The 20,262-nt window shown below is 44.0% G+C and overlaps 1 protein-coding gene across 1 annotated transcript in view; it reads left to right on the top strand.

Moving 5' to 3' along the window:
• The window catches only part of LOC124595040 (organic cation transporter protein-like), a 155,357-nt gene that overhangs the window by 107,361 nt on the left and 27,734 nt on the right, over positions 1 to 20,262 (top strand). Inside the window, exons 4-7 of the mRNA XM_047133603.1 lie at positions 1,780 to 1,972; positions 7,109 to 7,214; positions 7,301 to 7,413; positions 13,932 to 14,146. Of these exons, the coding sequence (XP_046989559.1) occupies positions 1,780 to 1,972; positions 7,109 to 7,214; positions 7,301 to 7,413; positions 13,932 to 14,146 (627 nt within the window). The remainder of the gene's footprint in view (positions 1 to 1,779; positions 1,973 to 7,108; positions 7,215 to 7,300; positions 7,414 to 13,931; positions 14,147 to 20,262) is intronic.

The following is a 20,262-nucleotide window of genomic DNA, read 5'->3' as shown; positions in this document are numbered from 1 at the left end:
TAACTGTGTAAAGTACAAAAGAAAATATATAAATTAACTGGTCACAAATGCGTATATAAAGGATTACAAATGTTAAATGTCCCTATGTACAGTATGTACAATTACATATTTTGCTCAGAGATAAATTCAGAAGATGACCGTTTTCGCTTGGCTTGACTTTTGTGCACATACTCGGGAACATCCCTTATGACAGCCCAGCAGTACTCTGCTAAAATAGTAGGGCTCCACTTTCCGGCATACCTACATCGTTCTGAGTCTGCTTAGTGTATTCATCTCTTGCTCTCCCTCTACGAATTTTACCCTCCACCCTTCCCTCCAATACTAAACTGGTGATCCCTTGATGCCTCAGAATGTGCCATACCAACTGATCCCTTCTTCTAGTCAAGTTGTATCACAAATACCTCTTCTACCCAATTCTGTTCAGTACCTCCTCGTTAGTTACGTGATCCACCCATCGATCCTTCAGCATTCTTCTGTAACACCACATTTCGAAAGCTTCTTCTCTTCTTGTCTAAATTATCTACTCATTGCCTCTCAATTTGACACTAAACATCTTATATGTCGAATATTAAGGTTAGTTTCCCTAATGGGTTACAATTTTTAAGTGGCCTTTAGGCATCAAAGGTCGGCCGCTGTGACCGAGCTGTTCTAGGCGCTTCAGTCCGGAACCGCACTGCTGCTACGGTCGCAGGTTCGAATCCTGCCTTGGGCATGGTTGTGTGTGATGTCCTTTGGTTAGTTAGATTTAAGTAAAAGTCTAGGGGACTAATGACCCCTGATGTTAAGTCACATAGTACCGGGTGCTCAAAAAGTCAGTATAAATTTGAAAACTTAATAAACCACACAATAATGTAGATAGAGAGGTAAATATTGACACACATGCTTGGAATGACATGGGGTTTTATTAGAACCATCCCATATTGCTAGACGCGTGAAAGATCTCTTGCAGGCGTCGTTTGGTGATGATCGTGAACTCAGCCGCCACTTTCCTCATGCTTGGCCTCCCAGGTCGCCAGACCTCAGTCCGTGCGATTATTGGCTTTGGGGTTACCTGAAGTCGCAAGTGTATCGTGATCGACCGACATCTCTAGGGATGCTGAAAGACAACATCCGATGCCAGTGCCTCACCATAACTCCGCACATGCTTTACATTGCTGTTCACAACATTATTCATCGACTACAGCTATTGTTGAGGAATGATGGTGGCCATATTGAGCATTTCCTGTGAAGAACATCATCTTTGCTTTGTCTTACTTTGTTATGTTAATTATTGCTACTCTGATCAGATGAAGCGGCATCTGTCGGATATTTTTTGAACATTTGTATTTTTTTGGCTCTAATAAAACGCATGTCATTCCAAGCATGTGTGTCAATTTGTACCTCTCTGTCTATATTATTCCGTGATTTATTCGGTTTTCAAATTTATACTAACTTTTTGATCACCCCCTACTTAGAGCCATTTGCACCATTTAGGCATCAAAGACTAATGACATTCTAAAAGTTATAAACAAAGAATGGTGTAAGCTCTTGATTATTTACAGTTTTGAAGTGATATTTAGGCAACACGATCTGCCGCTGTTAACAAATTAGTACGAAATATTTTTTAAAAACGAATTTGTTTGCATTTCTTTACGGGTTTGTCAGAAAGGCAGATCTCGGAACGGGGTAATCGAGTTTACGACAGCATTTTCTATTTTTCACAACTTACTATGTAACTGTGTTTGTGTGTACCTCGAAGCACAGGAAGGAATAACCGGACTCTGCGTGTTGTGTGCGCAGTGCTGGAGTACGTGGGTCCGCAGTGGCGCACGTTCGTGGCGAACATGTCGATCGCGCTGTACTTCACGCTGGCGTCGTGCCTGCTGCCGTGGATCGCCTACTTCGTGGCCGACTGGAAGCTGCTCTGCATCGCCACGTCTGTCCCGCTGCTGCTGGCGCTCGTCACGCCCTGGGTGGTTCCGGAGAGTGCCAGGTAGGGCGCACCACCAACTGCTGTAGCAGCCAGTAGCCGCTATAAGCATGGACACTTCACTGCTACTGAAAAAGGCGCTCTGCTTATTATTAACTAGGAAGGGTAGAGGGACGGATCCTCGAAATTACAGACCAATATCTTTAACATCGGTTTGTTGCAGGATTATCGAACATATTCTCAGTTCGAATATAATGAATTTCCTTCAGACAGAGAAGTTGCTGCCCATGCATCAGCACGGCTTTAGAAAGCATCGCTCCTGCGAAACGCAACTCGCCCTTTTTTCACATGATATTTTGCGAACCATGGATGAAGGGTATCAGACGGATGCCATATTCCTTGACTTCCGGAAAGCGTTTGACTCGGTCCCCACTGCAGACTCCTAACTAAGGTACGAGCATATGGGATTGGTTGCCAAGTATGTGAGTGGCTCGAGAACTTCTTAAGTAATAGAACCCAGTACGTTGTCCTCGATGGTGAGTGTTCATCGGAGGTGACGGTGTCATCTGGAGCGCGCCAGGGAAGTGTGGTAGGTGCGCTGTTGTTTTCTGTCTACATAAATGATCTTTTGGATAGGGTGGATATCAATGTGCGGCTGTTTGCTGATGATGCTGTGGTGTACGGGAAGGTGTCGTCGTTAAGTGACTGTAGGAGGATACAAGATGACTTGGATAGGATTTTTGCTGGGTGTGAAAGAATGGCAGCTAACTCTAAATATAGATAAATGTAAGTTAATGCAGATGAATAGGAAAAAGAATCCCGTAATGTTTGAATACTCCATTAGTAGTGTAGCGCTTGACACGGTCACGTCGATTAAATATTTGGGCGTAACATTGCAGAGCGATATGAGGTGGGACAAGCATGTAATAGCAGTTGTTGGGAAGGCGGATAGTCGTCTTCGGTTCATTGGTAGAATTTTCGGAAGATGTGGTTCATCTGTAAAGGAGACCGCTTATAAAACACTAATACGACCTATTCTTGAGTACTGCTCGAGCGTTTGGGATCCCTGTCAGGTCGGATTGAGGGAGAACATAGAAGCGATTCACAGGCGGGCTGCTAGATTTGTTACTGGTAGGTTAGGATCATCACGCGAGTGTTACGGAAATGCTACAGGAACTCGGGTGGGAGTCTCTAGAGGAAAGGAGGCGTTCTTTTCGTGAATCGCTGCAGAGGAAATTTAGAGAACCAGCATTTGAGGCTGACTGCAGTACTATTTTACTGCCGCCAACTTACATTTCGCGGAAAGACCACAAAGATAAGAGGGATTAGGGCTCGTACAGAGGCATATAGGCAGTCATTTTTCCCTCGTTCTGTTTGGGAGTGGAAGAGGGAGAGAAGATGCTAGTTGTGGTACGAGGTACCCTTCGCCATGCACCGTATGGTGGATTGCGGAGTATGTATGTAGATGAAGATGTAGATGTAGATTAACTATGTGCGGCATAAAACATTTCATAATGCACCACCCTTTAATATTCCACAATTGCAATACGATAAATATTCGCTAAACAACACTGCTAAGTGACATTCGTCATTATGTAAGCAACTATTTTCTAGGTTAAGGGCGGGTAAAATTACATGACAACTTCGAAACTGTGCTTAACTTTTCAAGGTGGCTTCAGCGACCTGTATTACGAGGTAATCTTCAATTCCAACGTCCAGCGCTCTTTTAAATGAACAGCCTGAGAGATAAATAGCTTTCTAGTAAAATTGCAGTTCATTAATCCTTCCACATAACATTTCACAGTTTTTTCCAAAACATCACTGATCAAAACCAAACATAACACTTCCAAACTCATCGAAAATTCGTAACAAATTTTCTCGAATGAAACGATCTGAAAGTGATCCACTACAAAAACCTGAACTGAAGTGCCTTTCAAAACAGTCTTAGGCGCTTGAAGCCAAAAATAGTATAACATAGAATGTACAGCTGTTCCAGATTCTTCGAGAACATACCGTAAGTCAAAATATGATTTAGAAGACTTCCTTGTTTTTTTATATTATCAAGCAAATTTAAATTCAATAATATTTTCCGAAAGTTTACATTTATGTAAAGATTTTTAGTAGTAATGTCAAGTGACAAAGGTTACAAAATCTATAAATATAAAATTAGAAACTTCCTGTTACTGAACAATGTCGATTTCATATCGATAGTAAAATAAATAGAAATATAAATGGAAACAGATATTTTGTAATTATATAAAACTGAAGGGAACAATTGACAGGAATGGGGGAAAGAAATACAGTAGAAGAAGAATGGGTAGCTTTGAGGAATGAAATAGCGAAGGCAGCAGGGGATCAAATAGGTAAAAAGACGAGGACTAGTAGAAACCCTTGGGTAACAGAAGAAATATTGAATTTAACTGATGAAAGGAGAAAATATAAAAATACAGTAAATGAAGCAGGCAAAAAGAAATACAAACGTCTCAAAAATGAGATCGACAGGAAGTGCAAAATGGCTAAGCAGGGATGGCTAGAGGACAAATGTAAGGATGTAGAGGCTTATCTCACTAGGGGTAAGATACATACTGCCTACAGGAAAATTAAAGAGACCTTTGGAGAAAGGAGAACCACTTGCATGAATATCAAGAGCTTTGATGGAAACACAGTTCTAAGCAAAGAAGGGAAAGCAGAAAGGTGGAAGAAGTATATAGAGGGTCTATACAAGGGCGATGTACTTGAAGACAATATTATGGAAATGGAAGAGGATGTAGATGAAGATGAAATGGGAGATACTATAATGCATGAGGAGTTTGACAGAGCACTGAAAGACCTAAGTCGAAAAAAGGCCCCCGGAGTAGACAACATTCCATTAGAACTACTGACAGCCCTGGGAGAGCCAGTCCTGACAAAACTCTACCATATGGTGAGAAAGATGTATGAGACAGGTGGAATACCCTCAGACTTCAAGAAGAATAAAATAATTCCAATCCCAAAGAAAGCAGGTGTTGACAGATGTGAAAATGACCGAACTATCTAAGTCACAGCTGCAGAATACTAACGCGAATTCTTTACAGACGAATGGAAAAACTGACAGAAGCCGACATTGGAGAAGATCAGTTTGGATTCCGTAGAAATGTTGGAACACGTGAGGCAATACTGACCCGACAACTTATCTTAGAAGAAAGATTAAGGAAAGGCAAATATACGTTTCTAGCATTAGTAGACTTAGAGAAAGCTTTTGACAATGTTGATTCGAATACGCTCTTTCAAATTCTGAAGGTGGCAGGGGTAAAATACAGGGAGCGAAAGGCTATTTACAATTTGTACAGAAACCAGATGGCAGCTATAAGAGTCGAGGGGTATGAAAGGGAAGCAGTGGTTGGGAAGGGAGTGAGACATGGTTGTAGCCTCTCCCCAACGTTATTCAACCTGTATATTGAGTAAACTGTAAAGGAAACAAAAGAAAAGTTCGGAGTAGGTATTAAAATCCATGGAGAAGAAATAAAAACTTTGAGGTTCGCCGATGACATCGTAATTCTGTCAGAGACAGCAAAGGACTTGGAAGAGCAGCTGAACGGAATGGACAGTGTCTTGAAAGGAGGGTATAAGATGAACATCAACAAAAGCAAAACGAGGATAATGGAATGTAGTCGAATTAAGTCGGGTGATGCTGAGGGAATTAGATTAGGAAATGAGACACTTAAAGTAGTAAAGAAGTTTTGCTATGTGGGAAGCAAAATAACTGATGATGGTCGAAGTAGAGAGGATATAAAACGTAGACTGGCAATGGCAAGGAAAGCATTTCTGAAGAAAAAAAATTTGATAACATGGAGTATAGATTTAAATGTCAGGAAGTCGTTTCTGAAAGTATTTGTATGGAGTGTAGCCATGTATGGAAGTGAAACGTGGACGATAAATAGTTTAGACAAGAAGAGAATAGAACTTCCGAAACGTGGTGCTACAGAAGAATGCTGGTTAGATGGGTAGATCACATAACTAATGAGGAGGTATTGAATGGAATTGGGTAGAAGAGGAGCTTGTGGAACTTGACTAGAAGAAGGGATCGGTTGGTAGGACATGTTCTGAGGCATCGAGGGATCACCAATTTAGTATTGGAGGGCAGCGTGGAGGGTAAAAATCGAAGAGGGAGACCAAGAGATGAATACACTAAGCAGATTCAGAAGGATGTAGGCTGCAGTAGGTACTGGGAGATGAAGAAGTTTGCACAGGATACAGTAGCATGTAGAGCTGCATCAAATCAGTCTCAGGACTGAAAACCACAACAACAACAACAGCAACAACAACATAAAACTGAATGGCAAAAATACTGCAAATGTAGATTCATTTTCAGACGATTTGTTGTTAATAATACATCCAATAACTTTCATGGAATATAATAGATACATTATAACATATTGTTATATAAATCATAAAAAATATTGACGGAAAAATTGTGTGTGACTATCACAAAACTCTATGAACGTCCACAGATACGACATACATAATTTATGTAAGAAAATTAACGCAAGTCTCGCTGAAATTTAAGTAGTATCGTGCAATTCATTAATTGAGAAGAACTTCCGATGGATCTAGATTCATTACAATGCCCAGGGCAGGGTTTACAGCCATTTCAGGTCATGAAACCGAACGAACAAATGCCTTTTTTTGATTGAAAGTAGCCTCATGCAGGCAAATGACCTCTTTCAAGGAAATTTATTCCACTAAACGAATCCTACACATTACCTTCACCACAGGTATTATCGTGTCAATGGCATTCGGTTTTATAGGTCGATCGTGTCTGTGTACTGAATGGAATTTTAATGGCACCGCTTCTTAAACTCATTGGAGTATGCGCAAACACATCATTATGTAGACTACACGTGAATTTAAACCCGGAATTATAAATTATTTAGTGTATTTTGAATTCACTGGAGAAAAATTATTTACTTGAAAAGGAAAACAAAATCGCATTTCGAAGTACATTCCTGCTTTTGTCTGTTAGTCTGTAGAATGCTTTTGTAGTCTCATTCATACAGCGACTCATCTTATCTTTGAAATCTAGTTATAAACACCAGTACAGCAAGTATTTACCGGGACGCTTAACAGTATTCTGCAATTATATAATTACTAGTAAATTCTTGAACACTAGGTTTCATACATTATGGTAGCACCTGCGATCTGTTTCTCTGAATGTTGCAGGTGGCTAGTGTCTCAAGGAAAAATCGACAAAGCCTTACGAATTATGAAGAAATTTGAGAAAATAAACGGCAAGAAAATCGATCCCCAAATTTACAAGGATTTTGAAGTAAGTAGGAGGTTGATATGTCGATAAAAGGTTGTTGCCTGGTTGGAAACTAAACGTAACACTGTAACGTTACTTCCGGTCTGCAGGACAGCTGTCACAAGATCTGCAAAGAGGAGGAGCAGGACAAGAGCTACTCAGTGCTGGACCTCTTCAGAACTCCGAGACTCAGGAGGATAACCATTCTGCTAATCATCATCTGGTAAGAAAGAGATGAGGCGGAAATCAGGCTCACCGCATACAACTTCGACTGAAATGTCATTCTCTCTCTCTCTCTCTCTCTCTCTCTCTCTCTCTCTCTCTCTTTCTCTCTCCTGCTTTACAAACTCACACACACTCTCCCGTCTTGTTCTTTGCACATTTTTGTTTTGTTTCCTTATTTAGTTCTGTAGGTTCACTGTGATCGACTCTCCTGTTTACCCAATTCAGTTGCTAGTTCATACAGATAAACTTGTGATATGTTGTGGTGCTCCGTGTACGAGGGCTATCCACAAAGTACATTACGTTTTGGAATTAAAAATACGTAAATAAAGTATTGGAAACATTTTTTATTATATACAGATGAAAGCCAACTTAATTACTACTTTTCTACATACAGGGTGTTTCAAAAATGACCGGTATATTTGAAACGGCAATAAAAACTAAACGAGCAGCGATAGAAATACACCGTTTCTTGCAATATGCTTGGGACAACAGTACATTTTCAGGCAGACAAACTTTCGAAATTACAGTAGCTACAATTTTCAACAACAGATGGCGCTGCGGTCTGGGAAACTCTATAGTACGATATTTTCCACATATCCACCATGTGTAGCAATAATATGGCGTAGTCTCTGAATGAAATTACCCGAAACCTTTGACAACGTGTCTGGCGGAATGGCTTCACATGCAGATGAGATGTACTGCTTCAGCTGTTCAATTGTTTCTGGATTCTGGCGGTACACCTGGTCTTTCAAGTGTCCCCACAGAAAGAAGTCACAGGGGTTCATGTCTGGCGAATAGGGAGGCCAATCCACGCCGCCTCCTGTATGTTTCGGATAGCCCAAAGCAATCACACGATCATCGAAATATTCATTCAGGAAATTAAAGACGTCGGCCGTGCGATGTAGCCGGGCACCATCTTGCATAAACCACGAGGTGTTCGCAGTGTCGTCTAAGGCAGTTTGTACCGCCACAAATTCACGAAGAATGTCCAGATAGCGTGATGCAGTAATCGTTTCGGATCTGAAAAATGGGCCAATGATTCCTTTGGAAGAAATGGCGGCCCAGACCAGTACTTTTTGAGGATGCAGGGACGATGGGACTGCAACATGGGGCTTTTCGGTTCCCCATATGCGCCAGTTCTGTTTATTGACGCATTTGAATTTTGTATGGATAGAGGTGTAAACTCTGGCGCATGAGACGATACGTGGACGTTGGCGTCATTTGGACCGCAGCTGCAACACGGCGAACGGAAACCCGAGGCCGCTGTTGGATCACCTGCTGCACTAGCTGCGCGTTGCCCTCTGTGGTTGCCGTACGCGGTCGCCCTACCTTTCCAGCACGTTCATCCGTCACGTTCCCAGTCTGTTGAAATTTTTCAAACAGATCCTTTATTGTATCGCTTTTCGGTCCTTTGGTTACATTACACCTCCGTTGAAAACTTCGTCTTGTTGCAACAACACTGTGTTCTAGGCGGTGGAATTCCAACACCAGAAAAATCCTCTGTTCTAAGGAATAAACCATGTTGTCTACAGCACACTTGCACGTTGTGAACAGCACACGCTTACAGCAGAAAGACGACGTACAGAATGGCGCACCCACAGATTGTGTTGTCTTCTATATCTTTCACATCACTTGCAGCGCCATCTGTTGTTGAAAATTGTAACTACTGTAATTTCGAAAGTTTGTCCGCCTGAAAATGTACTGTTGTCCCAAGCATATTGCAACAAACGGTGTATTTCTATCGCTGCTCGTTTAGTTTTTATTGCCGTTTCAAATATACCGGTCATTTTTGAAACACCCTGTAGTTGCCATTTAAATTAAGGCACTTATCGTAGCGATGGACGAGCTTGGAAATTCCTTCGTCGTAAAATTCGGCCACCTGCGCCTTCAACCACGTGGTTACCTCTTCTTGAAGGTGTGATCGTCATCAAAACGCTGCATAGCCAACCACTTCTTCACTGCTGGGAATAAGTGTAAGTCGCTCGGTGCCAGGTCGGGACTGTACGGCGGATGAGGAAACAACTCCCACTTAAAAGATTCGAGAACTTCACGAGTGGCATTTGCCGTGTGGTCCCGGGCGTTGTCGTGAATCAACAAGACCTTTTAGCCCAACTTTCCCCTGCGCTTGTTTTGTATTGCAAAAAAAATGGTGCAAATGGCTCTGAGCACTATGGGACTCAACTGCTGTGGTCATAAGTCCCCTAGAACTTAGAACTACTTAAACCTAACTAACCTAAGGACAGCACACAACACCCAGCCATCACGAGGCAGAGAAAATCCCTGACCCCGCCGGGAATCGAACCCGGGAACCCGGGCGTGGGAAGCGAGAACGCTACCGCACGACCACGAGATGCGGGCTGTTTTGTATTGCTCTTCTGAGGTTGTGCAGAGTTTGGCAATACCTTTGAGAGTTTATTGTAGTGCCTCTTTCCAGGAAATCCACAAAAATCACACCTTTTCTGTCCCAAAAGACAGTCGCCATCACCTTCCTTGCCGACATTGTCTGCATGCATTTCTTGGATTTTTGGGGGGAATTTGTGTGCCCCCACTGCATTGACGGAAATTTTGTCTCGCAGTTCACATGCTTAACTCATGTTTCGCCACCAGTAACTATGCGATCGAGTAATGAGTCGCCATCTTTCTCGTAAGCGTCCAAAAACATTAACGCTGCAGCCATTCGCAGATTTTTGTGAATCTCTCTCAAGATTTTTGGTATCCATCTTGCACAAAACTTGTGATAACCAAGCTTTTTGGTAATGATTTCGTGCAACAAACTTCGTGAAATTTGTGAAAAACTCATAGACAGTTCCGTTATTGTGAAATTACGGTTTTCACGGACCGCGGCATCGACTTTTTCGAAAAGTTCGGCAGTCACTATGCTGGGTCTTCCACTTCGCTCTTCGTCGTGAACGTTAGTTCGGCCATTTTTAAATTTTATGACCCATTGACGCACTCGACCTTCAGTGATTATGTTGTCCCCATACACTTCACAAAGCTGCCGATAGATTTCTATCGGTGTACAGTTTTTTGCAGTCAGAAACCTTATTACAGCACGCACTACACACTTCGCGGCATTTTCAATTAACGCTGACGTTTCAAACTGTCACAGTAACCCAACAGAGTACAGCACGAACCTCTCACTAGCACGGCAGGATGCCGACTGAGCGGCGGAATGCCATGACACCAAGTTGGCCGCGCTAGCTGCGCCCCTAACGGACACAAACGAAAACGTAATGTACTTTGTGGATAGCCCTCGTATTTTGAAATGTTTCTTGCCACATAGAGTTGTAGACTAAGCGAAAATTTTGTTGTGGCCGTCTGCTTAGATAGGCTCAACTACTTCTTGTAGACAACACCATCACTGTATTGTAATCATCTTCATAAGTTGGCGTAGGTTCTTTCGTCAACTGCGAGCAGACATAGCATTCCTATAATGGAGCCTCGCTTATGGAATTAGCCAACTGCACTGTGTCCCATGGTACTGTCTTCGAATAATTCCTGTGCTGGACATTTCAGATAATTAAGGACATACGTAGCAATGAGAGCTGAAAAGTTTGGCACAGGAGAGGAATTCGTGGCGGGCCACATCAAACCAGTCAGGATATTAATGACTCAATGTATATACTTTCCGACTCTTCCCGAGAAATTTCAAGAGTAATCCTCTTCGTGATGCAAAATGCCTCCTCTCTTGAAGCGCCTGGCACTAGAATTTGTTGAGCACCTGTGTAACGCTTACGCTCCAGCGATCCCGTGACGAAACATGCTGTTCTTCTTTGAATCCTCTCTGTCTCTTCCATCAATCCTATCTGCACAGGTCCCACATGGATGAACAATATTCAAGAATCGATCGAAAAAGTGTTTCGTGTCACTTCTTTCGCGGGTGAGCTATATAGGTCTTAATTTTATTGTTTACAAATTTTCCTTGTTAAAAAATTTTGTCGCATCCTTGATCCTGGGAATGGGACACCTATTTTATTGTTCCGTTCCTGATAACTATGGGATATTTGCCTAAAAACGCCATTTTTTTCTTTTTCTTGCTGATATCTTCAAATTTATACAGTTTAAACCATGAATCACTGTTCATAATTCGTCTTGTCCTGTATGATTACCTAGACGTTGGCAAAAATCATGTTGTTGTTGTTGTTGTGGTCTTCAGTCCTGAGACTGGTTTTATGCAGCTCTCCATCCTACTCTATCCTGTGCAAGCTTCTTCATCTCCCAGTACCTACTGCAACCTACATCCTTCTGGATCTGCTTAGTGTTCATCTCTTGGTCTCCCTCTTCGATTTTTACCCTCCACGCTACCCTCCAATACTAAATTGGTGATCCCTCGATGTCTTAGAACATGTCCTACCAACCGATCCCTTCTTCTAGTCAAGTTGTGCCACAAGCTCCTCTTCTCCCCAATTCTATTCAACACCTCCTCATTAGTTATATGATCTACCCATCTAATCTTCAGCATTCTTCTGTAGCACCACATTTCGAAAGCTTCTACTCTCTTCTTGTCTAAACTATTTATCGTCCACGTTTCACTTCCATACATGGCTACACTCCATACAAATACTTTCAGAAACGACTTCCTGACACTTAAATCTAAACTCGATGTTAACAAATTTCTCTTCTTCAGAAACGCTTTCCTTGCCATTGCCAGTCTACATTTTATATCCTCTCTACTTTGATAATCATCCGTTATTTTGCTCCCCAAATAGCAAAACTCCTTTACTACTTTAAGTGTCTCATTTCCTAATCTAATTCCCTCAGCATCACCCGACTTAATTCGACCACATTCCATTATCCTCGTTTTGCTTTTGTTGATGTTCATCTTATGTCGTCCTTTCAAGACACTGTCCATTCCGTTCAATTGATCTTACAAGTCCTTTGCTGTCTCTGACAGAATTACGATGTCATCGGCGAACCTCAAAGTTTTTATTTCTTCTCCGTGGATTTTAATACCTACTCCGAATTTTCCTTTTATTTCCTTTACTGCTTGCTCAATATACAGATTATATAACATCGGGGAGAGGCCACAACCCTGTCTCACTCCCTACCCAACCACTGCTTCCCTTTCATGCCCCTCGACTATTATAACTGCCATCTGGTTTCTGTACAAATTGTAAATAGCCTTTCGCTCCCTGTACTTTACCCCTGCCACCTTCAGAATTTGAAAGAGAGTATTCCAGTCAACACTGTCAAATGCTTTCTCTAAGACCACAAATGCTGGAAACGTATGTTTGCCTTTCCTTAATCTATCTTCTAAGATAAGTAGTAGGGTCAGTATTGCCTCACGCGTTCCAACATTTCTACGGAATCCAAACTGATCTTCACCGAGGTCGGCTTCTACCAGTTTTTCCATTCGTCTGTAAAGAATTCGCGTTAGTATTTTGCAGCCGTGACTTATTAAACTGATAGTTCGGTAATTTACAAGAAAAAAAATTGGTTCAAATGGCTCTGAGCACCATGGGACTTAACGTCAGAGGTAATCAACCCCCTAGAACTTAGAAGTACTTAATCCTAACTAACCGAAGGACACACACACTTCCATGCCCGAGGCAGGATTCGATCCTGCGACCGTAGCAGTCGCGCGGTTCCAGACTGTAGCGCCTAGAACCGCTCGGCCACCCCGGCCGGCGGTAATTTTCACATCTGTGAACACCTGCTTTCTTTGGGATTGGAATTATTATATTCGTCTTGAAGTGTGAGGGTATTTCGCCTGTCTCATACATCTTGCTCACCAGATGGTCGAGTTTTGTCAGGAATGGCTCTGCCAAGGCTGTCAGTAGTTCTAATGGAATGCTGTCTACTCCCGGGGCCTTGTTTCTACTCAGATCTTTCAGTGCTCTGTCAAACTCTTCTCGCAGTATCGTATCACCCATTTCGTTTTCATCTACATCCTCTTCCATTTCCATATTATTGTCCTCAAGTACATCGCGCTTGTATAGACCCTCTATATTCTCCTTCCACCTTTCTGATTTCCCTTCTTTGCAAAAATCATAGAATGTGGAAATTTATTTTCACCAATTCTTATACCATGAGGTATTCTCTCCATCCATTCCCTGAGCACGTCCTCAATGTAGCTGCTGAAGAATACTGGTAACGTTCAACAGCTTCGCCTTACTCCCTGGTTTATCTCTATTTCTGGCGTCAGCTCTTTCTTGTGTCTATTCTTATTCGGCGTTTTTAGAGAAACGTCGGTATACTTTTATCAGGTGCATAGGAAAGCCTCATTTCTGCATTAGTGACCAGAGATTTTTCCTGTGGATAAGGTCAAATACTTTTTCATAGTCGACGAAAGCCAGGCTTGTTTCCAAACTCTCATATTTTTACTATAATTTTTGATATGATAATAAAAGCTGTTTAACTACTCCTCACATTAATTGAGTGCGTGACAAATGGAACGCACTGTGGATATCAGTGCTCTTTCCTTGTATTACTGTACACCTGCCATCACTTTAAACCACCTAGCTGTGAACGGATACAGGGTTCGGTGTCACTATAAGCGGTGCACTCTGCTGGCAGGATGGCGATCTCGCTGTGCTTCGACGGACACGTGCGCAACGTGGGCTCGCTGGGGCTGGACGTGTTCGTGACGTTCACGATCGCGTCGGCCACGGAGCTGCCGGCGGACACGTTCCTGACGATGGTGCTGGACCGCTGGGGCCGGAGGTGGCTCGCCTGCGGCTCCATGGTGCTCAGCGGCGTCTTCAGCCTGCTCGCCAGCGCCGTGCCCACCGGTGAGCGCCCACTCACTCACTTACTTGTTTGCTGTTCTCTCTTCGTCTGTTATTTGCATTCTAAAACATACCAAATGTTGCACATCAAGTTGTATAAACGAATAAAACACACTGACGGTGAAATCTTCTATGGTGTCAGGCAGCGTCATCACTTTTTCTATACGGTCGACGTTTCGACCGCTCTGCTGGGATCGTCTTCAGGAGTTCTTGGTGAGCTGGCCGCTGTGGCCGAGCGGTTCTAGGCGCTTCAGTCTGGAACGTCATCGGCGCCCAAATGCATAGAAACAGGAACACATGCGATGAAGGGACGAAGACGGACAGCGAACAAGGAGAACGGCTAAAAGACACAGACCTGACGCAGTTCCAAGTCCTCACATACAGAGGCAAAACAAGAGGAGAAGAAACGCACTAAAAAAGGAAAGGAAACACAAGGAAAAGAGAACAGAAATCGAAGTGAAACAAGTAGGTAATCGTGACTGGCGGACCTCTTACATAAAACCTGGGTGAGCCAGTCACCCAGCAGCACATTGAAATCCTCTCCCTAAAATCCGAGGCAACAAATTGGACAGGACACAAAACCGTGAAACCTTAACCACAGTCGTTGCGTCGTCTTGCAAAATACAGGGAAAATCCGGTGGCAAGGAAACCACCGCCCTCTGGTCAGAGAATAAAAGACAGTCAAGTAAAATGTGGCGGACAGTAATCTGGACGCCACAAGCACTGCAGATTGGGGGGTCCTCCCGTCGGAGTAAAAAACCATGCGTTAAGGGACTGTGCCCGATGCGGAGGCGAGTGAGGAGAACCTCATCCCACCTGCATGACTGGTAGGACGTACGCCATGGCCGCGTGGTGGCCTTGACCAGACGCAGCTTATTTTCACCGTCTGCCAGCCACTCCTCTTCCCATTGACGCATAACACGAAAACGCAAAAGGGAGGTAACAGCATGGAGGGGGGCGGCACATTCAACAACGTGAGGGAGGGAACATGTATCTTTGGCAGCCACATCCGCCAGTTCGTTTCCCCTAATACCCACGTGCCCCGGCACCCAGCAGAAAGAAACCTCCTTCCCCTGCCGTTGCAGGTGGAGTAGGGCATCATGGATGTTCTGGACGACCGTATCCGCTGGGTAAAAGTGTTGCATGGTCTGAAGGGCAAAAATGGTTCAAATGGCTCTGAGCACTATGGGGCTTAACATCTGTGGTCATCAGTCCCCTAGAACTTAGACCTACTTAAACCTAACTAACCTAAGGACATCACACACATCCATGCCCGAGGCAGTATTCGAACCTGCGACCGTAGCAGTCGCGCGGTTCCAGACTGAGCGCCGAGAACCGCTAGACCACCGCGGCCGGCAGGTCTGAAGGGCACTCAGGGAGTCAGAACAGATGAGCAACTTAAGACTGGGAACACATCTCATCTGCTCAAATGCCCGCAAGATCGCAAACAGTTCTACGTTCTAGGGGACATGACCTCAGATGTTAAGTCCCATAGTGCTCAGAGCCATTTGAACCATTTGAAGTTAGCTGATTATTCAGCCGACTGTGACACCAAAATATCCTGCAGGGCACTCTAGCAGTGGGTTCGAGAGGCCGATCTTGTAGAGGTAGTAGAAAAAAATATGACACGGCCTGACATCCTAGAAGATTTTACCTTCAACGACAACGGTCACGAAATCCTATACACTTACACATAATGCAGTGCCCGATAAGAAAAGTGAAGTACCCGCAAGAAATTGCTGCGTATCCATTTACTTAGTACAGGCACACACCATCGGCAGGTGTACATATCAGCGTAGCAAATCTCTATGATAGAGTGACCACCAGAGCACAGTAGTGTTTAGTGTTGTTATTGGGTCTGATTATATAAGGGACGTGAACAGCGTTAGATGTTGAGTGATCACTTTGAAAGATACTGAGATGCCGCGTACTCGTGAGAGACATTACCAGCTCCTGACAGTCTGAAACGGGCCTCCCTGGGAATCAGCATTCGGCTGGCTGGCCGTGCAGTATCCAAATTTGTGGGATATCTGGATGACAGTGGCCCGATTTTGGACTGGAACGTGAGGGCTAGGTTCTGGTCGGTCACATCTGACCACAACCAGCGAAAATCGCCGTATTCTGCACCAAGCACATTGTAGCTCCTTCACATTGCGCCTGCCATCCGAGAACAAATAAGGGACTCCTTACAGCATTCTGGGTCATCACGACCAGTGATCGGGAACTAGCAGCAGCTAGCGTAGGAAATCGCTGTCCCATTCGTAGACCCCCGTTAACACTACAACATAAACTGCTGCCTTTGGAGCGGTGCCGTGACCGGAATCCACGGACAGGGGATGCATGGCATCGCAATGGGTTCAGCGATTAATAACAGTTATGCATTACCACGGATGACCAGTGTCGGCGTGTCGGCGTGTCGGAGAATGGGAGGAGACGTAACATCCTTGCAATGTTTTGAAGAGGCACAGCAGTGTTCCGGTGTTACCCTGGCATCATGGTATGCAAAGCCATCGGATATGACTTCAAGTCGTGACTGGTAATGACTGAAGGAACACTGATGGCATAACGGTACGTCACGGACATTCTGCGTCCTCATTGGTCACCTGTTATACCACAATATCGTTGTGCCGCTTTTTAAAAGGACAATCCTCTCCGCACATGGCACGTGTCTCTATGAACTGTCTACTTGATTCTGAGGTACTCCCGTGGCCAGAAAGATCGCCACATATGCCCGAAATAGATATAGCACGTGAAATCTTCTCGGGTGATCAGCCAAGTAAAGGCGTCGTCTTCTCGCAACGTTTCGAAGGGTTTCGTACCCATCATCTTCATCGCTTGAAGATGATGGGTACGAAACCCTTCGAAACGTTGCGAGAAGACGACGCCTTTACTCGGCTGATCACCCGAGAAGATTTCACGAATGGAATACGCCGAGAAAGTCTCAACTCACAGATATAGCACGAGCTCAATCGACTATTCATATTTGACTCGATTTTGTTTTCACTGAAATAACATGGCATATCTTTTCACCCCGTGAACTTTCATTTCGTTTGCTCCTCCTCTCCTGTGTACTTCTTTATTATCAGGCAGTGTAATTAATGGTGTTCAATTATACAGTTTTCTAGCTTTACGTAAATTAGCATTTTAACGTTATTTTCTGGCACGAATACATGTCAAGCTAAGCGACAACAATTCTCAAAAAATACCGAAGAAATTTATAAAATATACTATGGCTAAACGGCATTTAACTGTGTGGCCAACCACAAATACCACCATTCAGTCGATAAATTTTCTTTATATATGCGACACTCTTTCTGTGTTACATACGTTGGCTCTGTGGTGTTAACATTCTCATTGCGAGAAATGTAAATGTCGTATGACTATGGCCTCCTGTCGGGTAGACCGTTCGTCGGGTGCAAGTCTTTCGATTTGACGCCACTTCGGCGACTTGAGCATCGAGGGGGCTGAAATGGTGATGATTAGGACAACACAACACCCAGTCCCTGAGGGGAGAAAATCTCCGACCCCGCCGGGAATCGAACCCAGGCTCTCACTGCAATATAATCGTTAAGGTTACGTTGCAGTTCTCGTGAATCTACCACACTCAATTTTCAGAGGTTGGTCGTAAGTTCTCGATTTATACCCTGTCGACTGCTTTGGTTCTCAACCTCAAATTTTTACACATGAAAGGGTGGTTCTGATGTTACGTAACATTCGAGATGTGGGCGTAATATAGTACCGTTAGAAGAGCCAAGACAAAATACAGCCCTCTGATAAAGTGAACTATTTTGCCGCAAACCGTTTTCGGCGTAGAGGAAAGACTGCTGATTTGGACGGAAGTCCAGATCATTTCTTTATTTCACGTGCCACGTTTTTCACAATAACACTTTCTATCTTATAAACAGAGGGCAGAGAGATTCATCTCTCTTATTTAGTGTCAGATTATTAGTATAAGGTATGACCAGTTGCGAGACCATCGCTGCAGCGACGTTATATGTAATCACAGTGGGTGAATCCTTTTGCCTAGAGGTAGCGTTGTGGTATTCTCAGTTTCACAAGTCGAGCTATTTCCTCATTGCTGAAGAGCTGTTTCCACGCTTCATTGCATTATGGGTTCCTCCCGGGCAACACAAAGACGAAACTTCCTGGCAGATTAAAACTGTGTGCCGGACCGAGACTCGAACTCGGGACCTTTGGCTTCCGCGGGAAAGTGCTCTACCGACTGAGCTACCCAAGCACGACTCACGCCCCGTCCTCACAGCTTTAATTCCGCCAGTACCTCGTCTCCTACCTTCCAAACTTCACAGAAGCTCTCCTGCGAACCTTGCAGAACTAGCGCTCCTGGAAGAAAGGATATTGGGGAGACATGGCTTAGCCACAGCCTCGGAGATGTTTCTAGAATGAAATTTTCACTCTACAGCGGAGTGTACGCTGATATGAAACTTCCTGAGTAGACTAGGTACTGGCGGAATTAAAGCTGTGAGGAGGGGGCGTGAGTCGTGCTTGGGTAGCTCAGTCGGTAGAGCACTTGCCCGCGTTAGGCAAAGGTCCCGAGTTCGAGTCTCGGTCCGGCACACAGTTTTAATCTGCCAGGAAGTTTCATATCAGCGCACACTGCGCTGTAGAGTGAAAATTTCATTCTAGAAACACAAAGAACGTTACTCATATTCTTCGAGCAGAAAGGAGCGTGCTTCACAGATTTGTCGCAGGATTGAAGAGGTGTCCGGAGAGCAGGGACTCACATGGTGTCCAATACTCCGTAGTTGTTACTTTATGAGATGGGACGTGTGGACATCAAGGACATGCCACTGCCTGGGCAGACGGTCGTTGTCACCACTAGTGCCACGATTTCGGCTGTGGAGGAGCTCACATGAACGAATCGTCCGATCATCACACGTTACACTGCTGTCCAACAGTCGATAGGAACTGTGCATCACATAATCCACGTGAAGCTACATTATGGCAATCACATAATCAGAAGACTGCCAGAATTGGTTTCATTGACCCATTTGTTGAGATACACGGAAGAAGAAACGGATTTCACTGCTCAGATTGTGGCAGGTGATGAAACGTGGTGTCGCCACCTCAACCCTGCGTCCAAACGGATCAGCATGATGTGGCGTCATTCCTTCGTCAAAGAAGAAAAAGAAGAAGAAAGGCAGTCTGTCCAGAAGACCAGAAAAGTAACCTACTCATCGTCTGGCTGCCATAGGGTGCAACAGTTAACGCTGAGCAACACTGCAACACGTTGCTGAGGCTCAAACAGACCATCAAGAACAAGCGCAGGGGTAAGCTCAGGAATGAAATAATACTTCTCCAGGACACTTATGGCTCACAAGACCCCGAGCTCCTTCAAAAATTTAGATGAAAGGTCCTGGAACATTCTCCTTACATCCACGATATCTTCCCACGTGAGACGCATATCATATGCTCCTTAAAACAATCTCTGAAAGGTCTGAGGTGCAATTGTGCCAAAGAAGTGCAGGACACTGTGAAAAACAGGATCCTTCAGCAACCCAGGAGTTTCTACCCTGAAGTCATTCATTCCCATCCTACGCTCTGGGATCGGTGTACCAAAGCTGGTCGCTTTTATGTATAGTTCTACTCTTCCACATGGATGTGATTATAATATTGCTATTAAAATTTCTTTATATATAACTCAAAAAATGTGTGTGAAATCTTATGGGACTGAACTGCTAAGGTCATCAGTCCCTAAGCTTCCACACTACTTAACTTAAATTATCCTAAGGACAAACACACACACACACCCATGCCCGAGGGAGGACTCGAACCTCCGCCGGGATCAGCTGCACAGCCCATGATTGCAGCGCCTTAGACCGCTCGGCTAATCCCGCGCGGCTTTATATACAACTGTAGTCTCTTTTTCATTTGGACACACCTTATACTTATCAAGAAAGCCAATGGAACACAGTGGCACCGCGTACTTCACATGACCACAGTCAGCTCAGATCTCTACCCCGTTTGTTGACACTGAAAGACAACCCACCTACTTTCCAGATATGAAGTGAACCATTCCTCCACATTTTCCCTAATCAAAAAATGTTCCAGGTTATGAATACAATCCAGGTATAATATGGTTCATGCAATGAAACTCTTTA

This window comes from Schistocerca americana, chromosome 2 (genome assembly GCF_021461395.2).
Source record: "Schistocerca americana isolate TAMUIC-IGC-003095 chromosome 2, iqSchAmer2.1, whole genome shotgun sequence".
Taxonomy (NCBI): Eukaryota; Metazoa; Arthropoda; class Insecta; order Orthoptera; family Acrididae; genus Schistocerca; species Schistocerca americana.
This window is presented reverse-complemented; position numbering and strand designations above follow the sequence as displayed.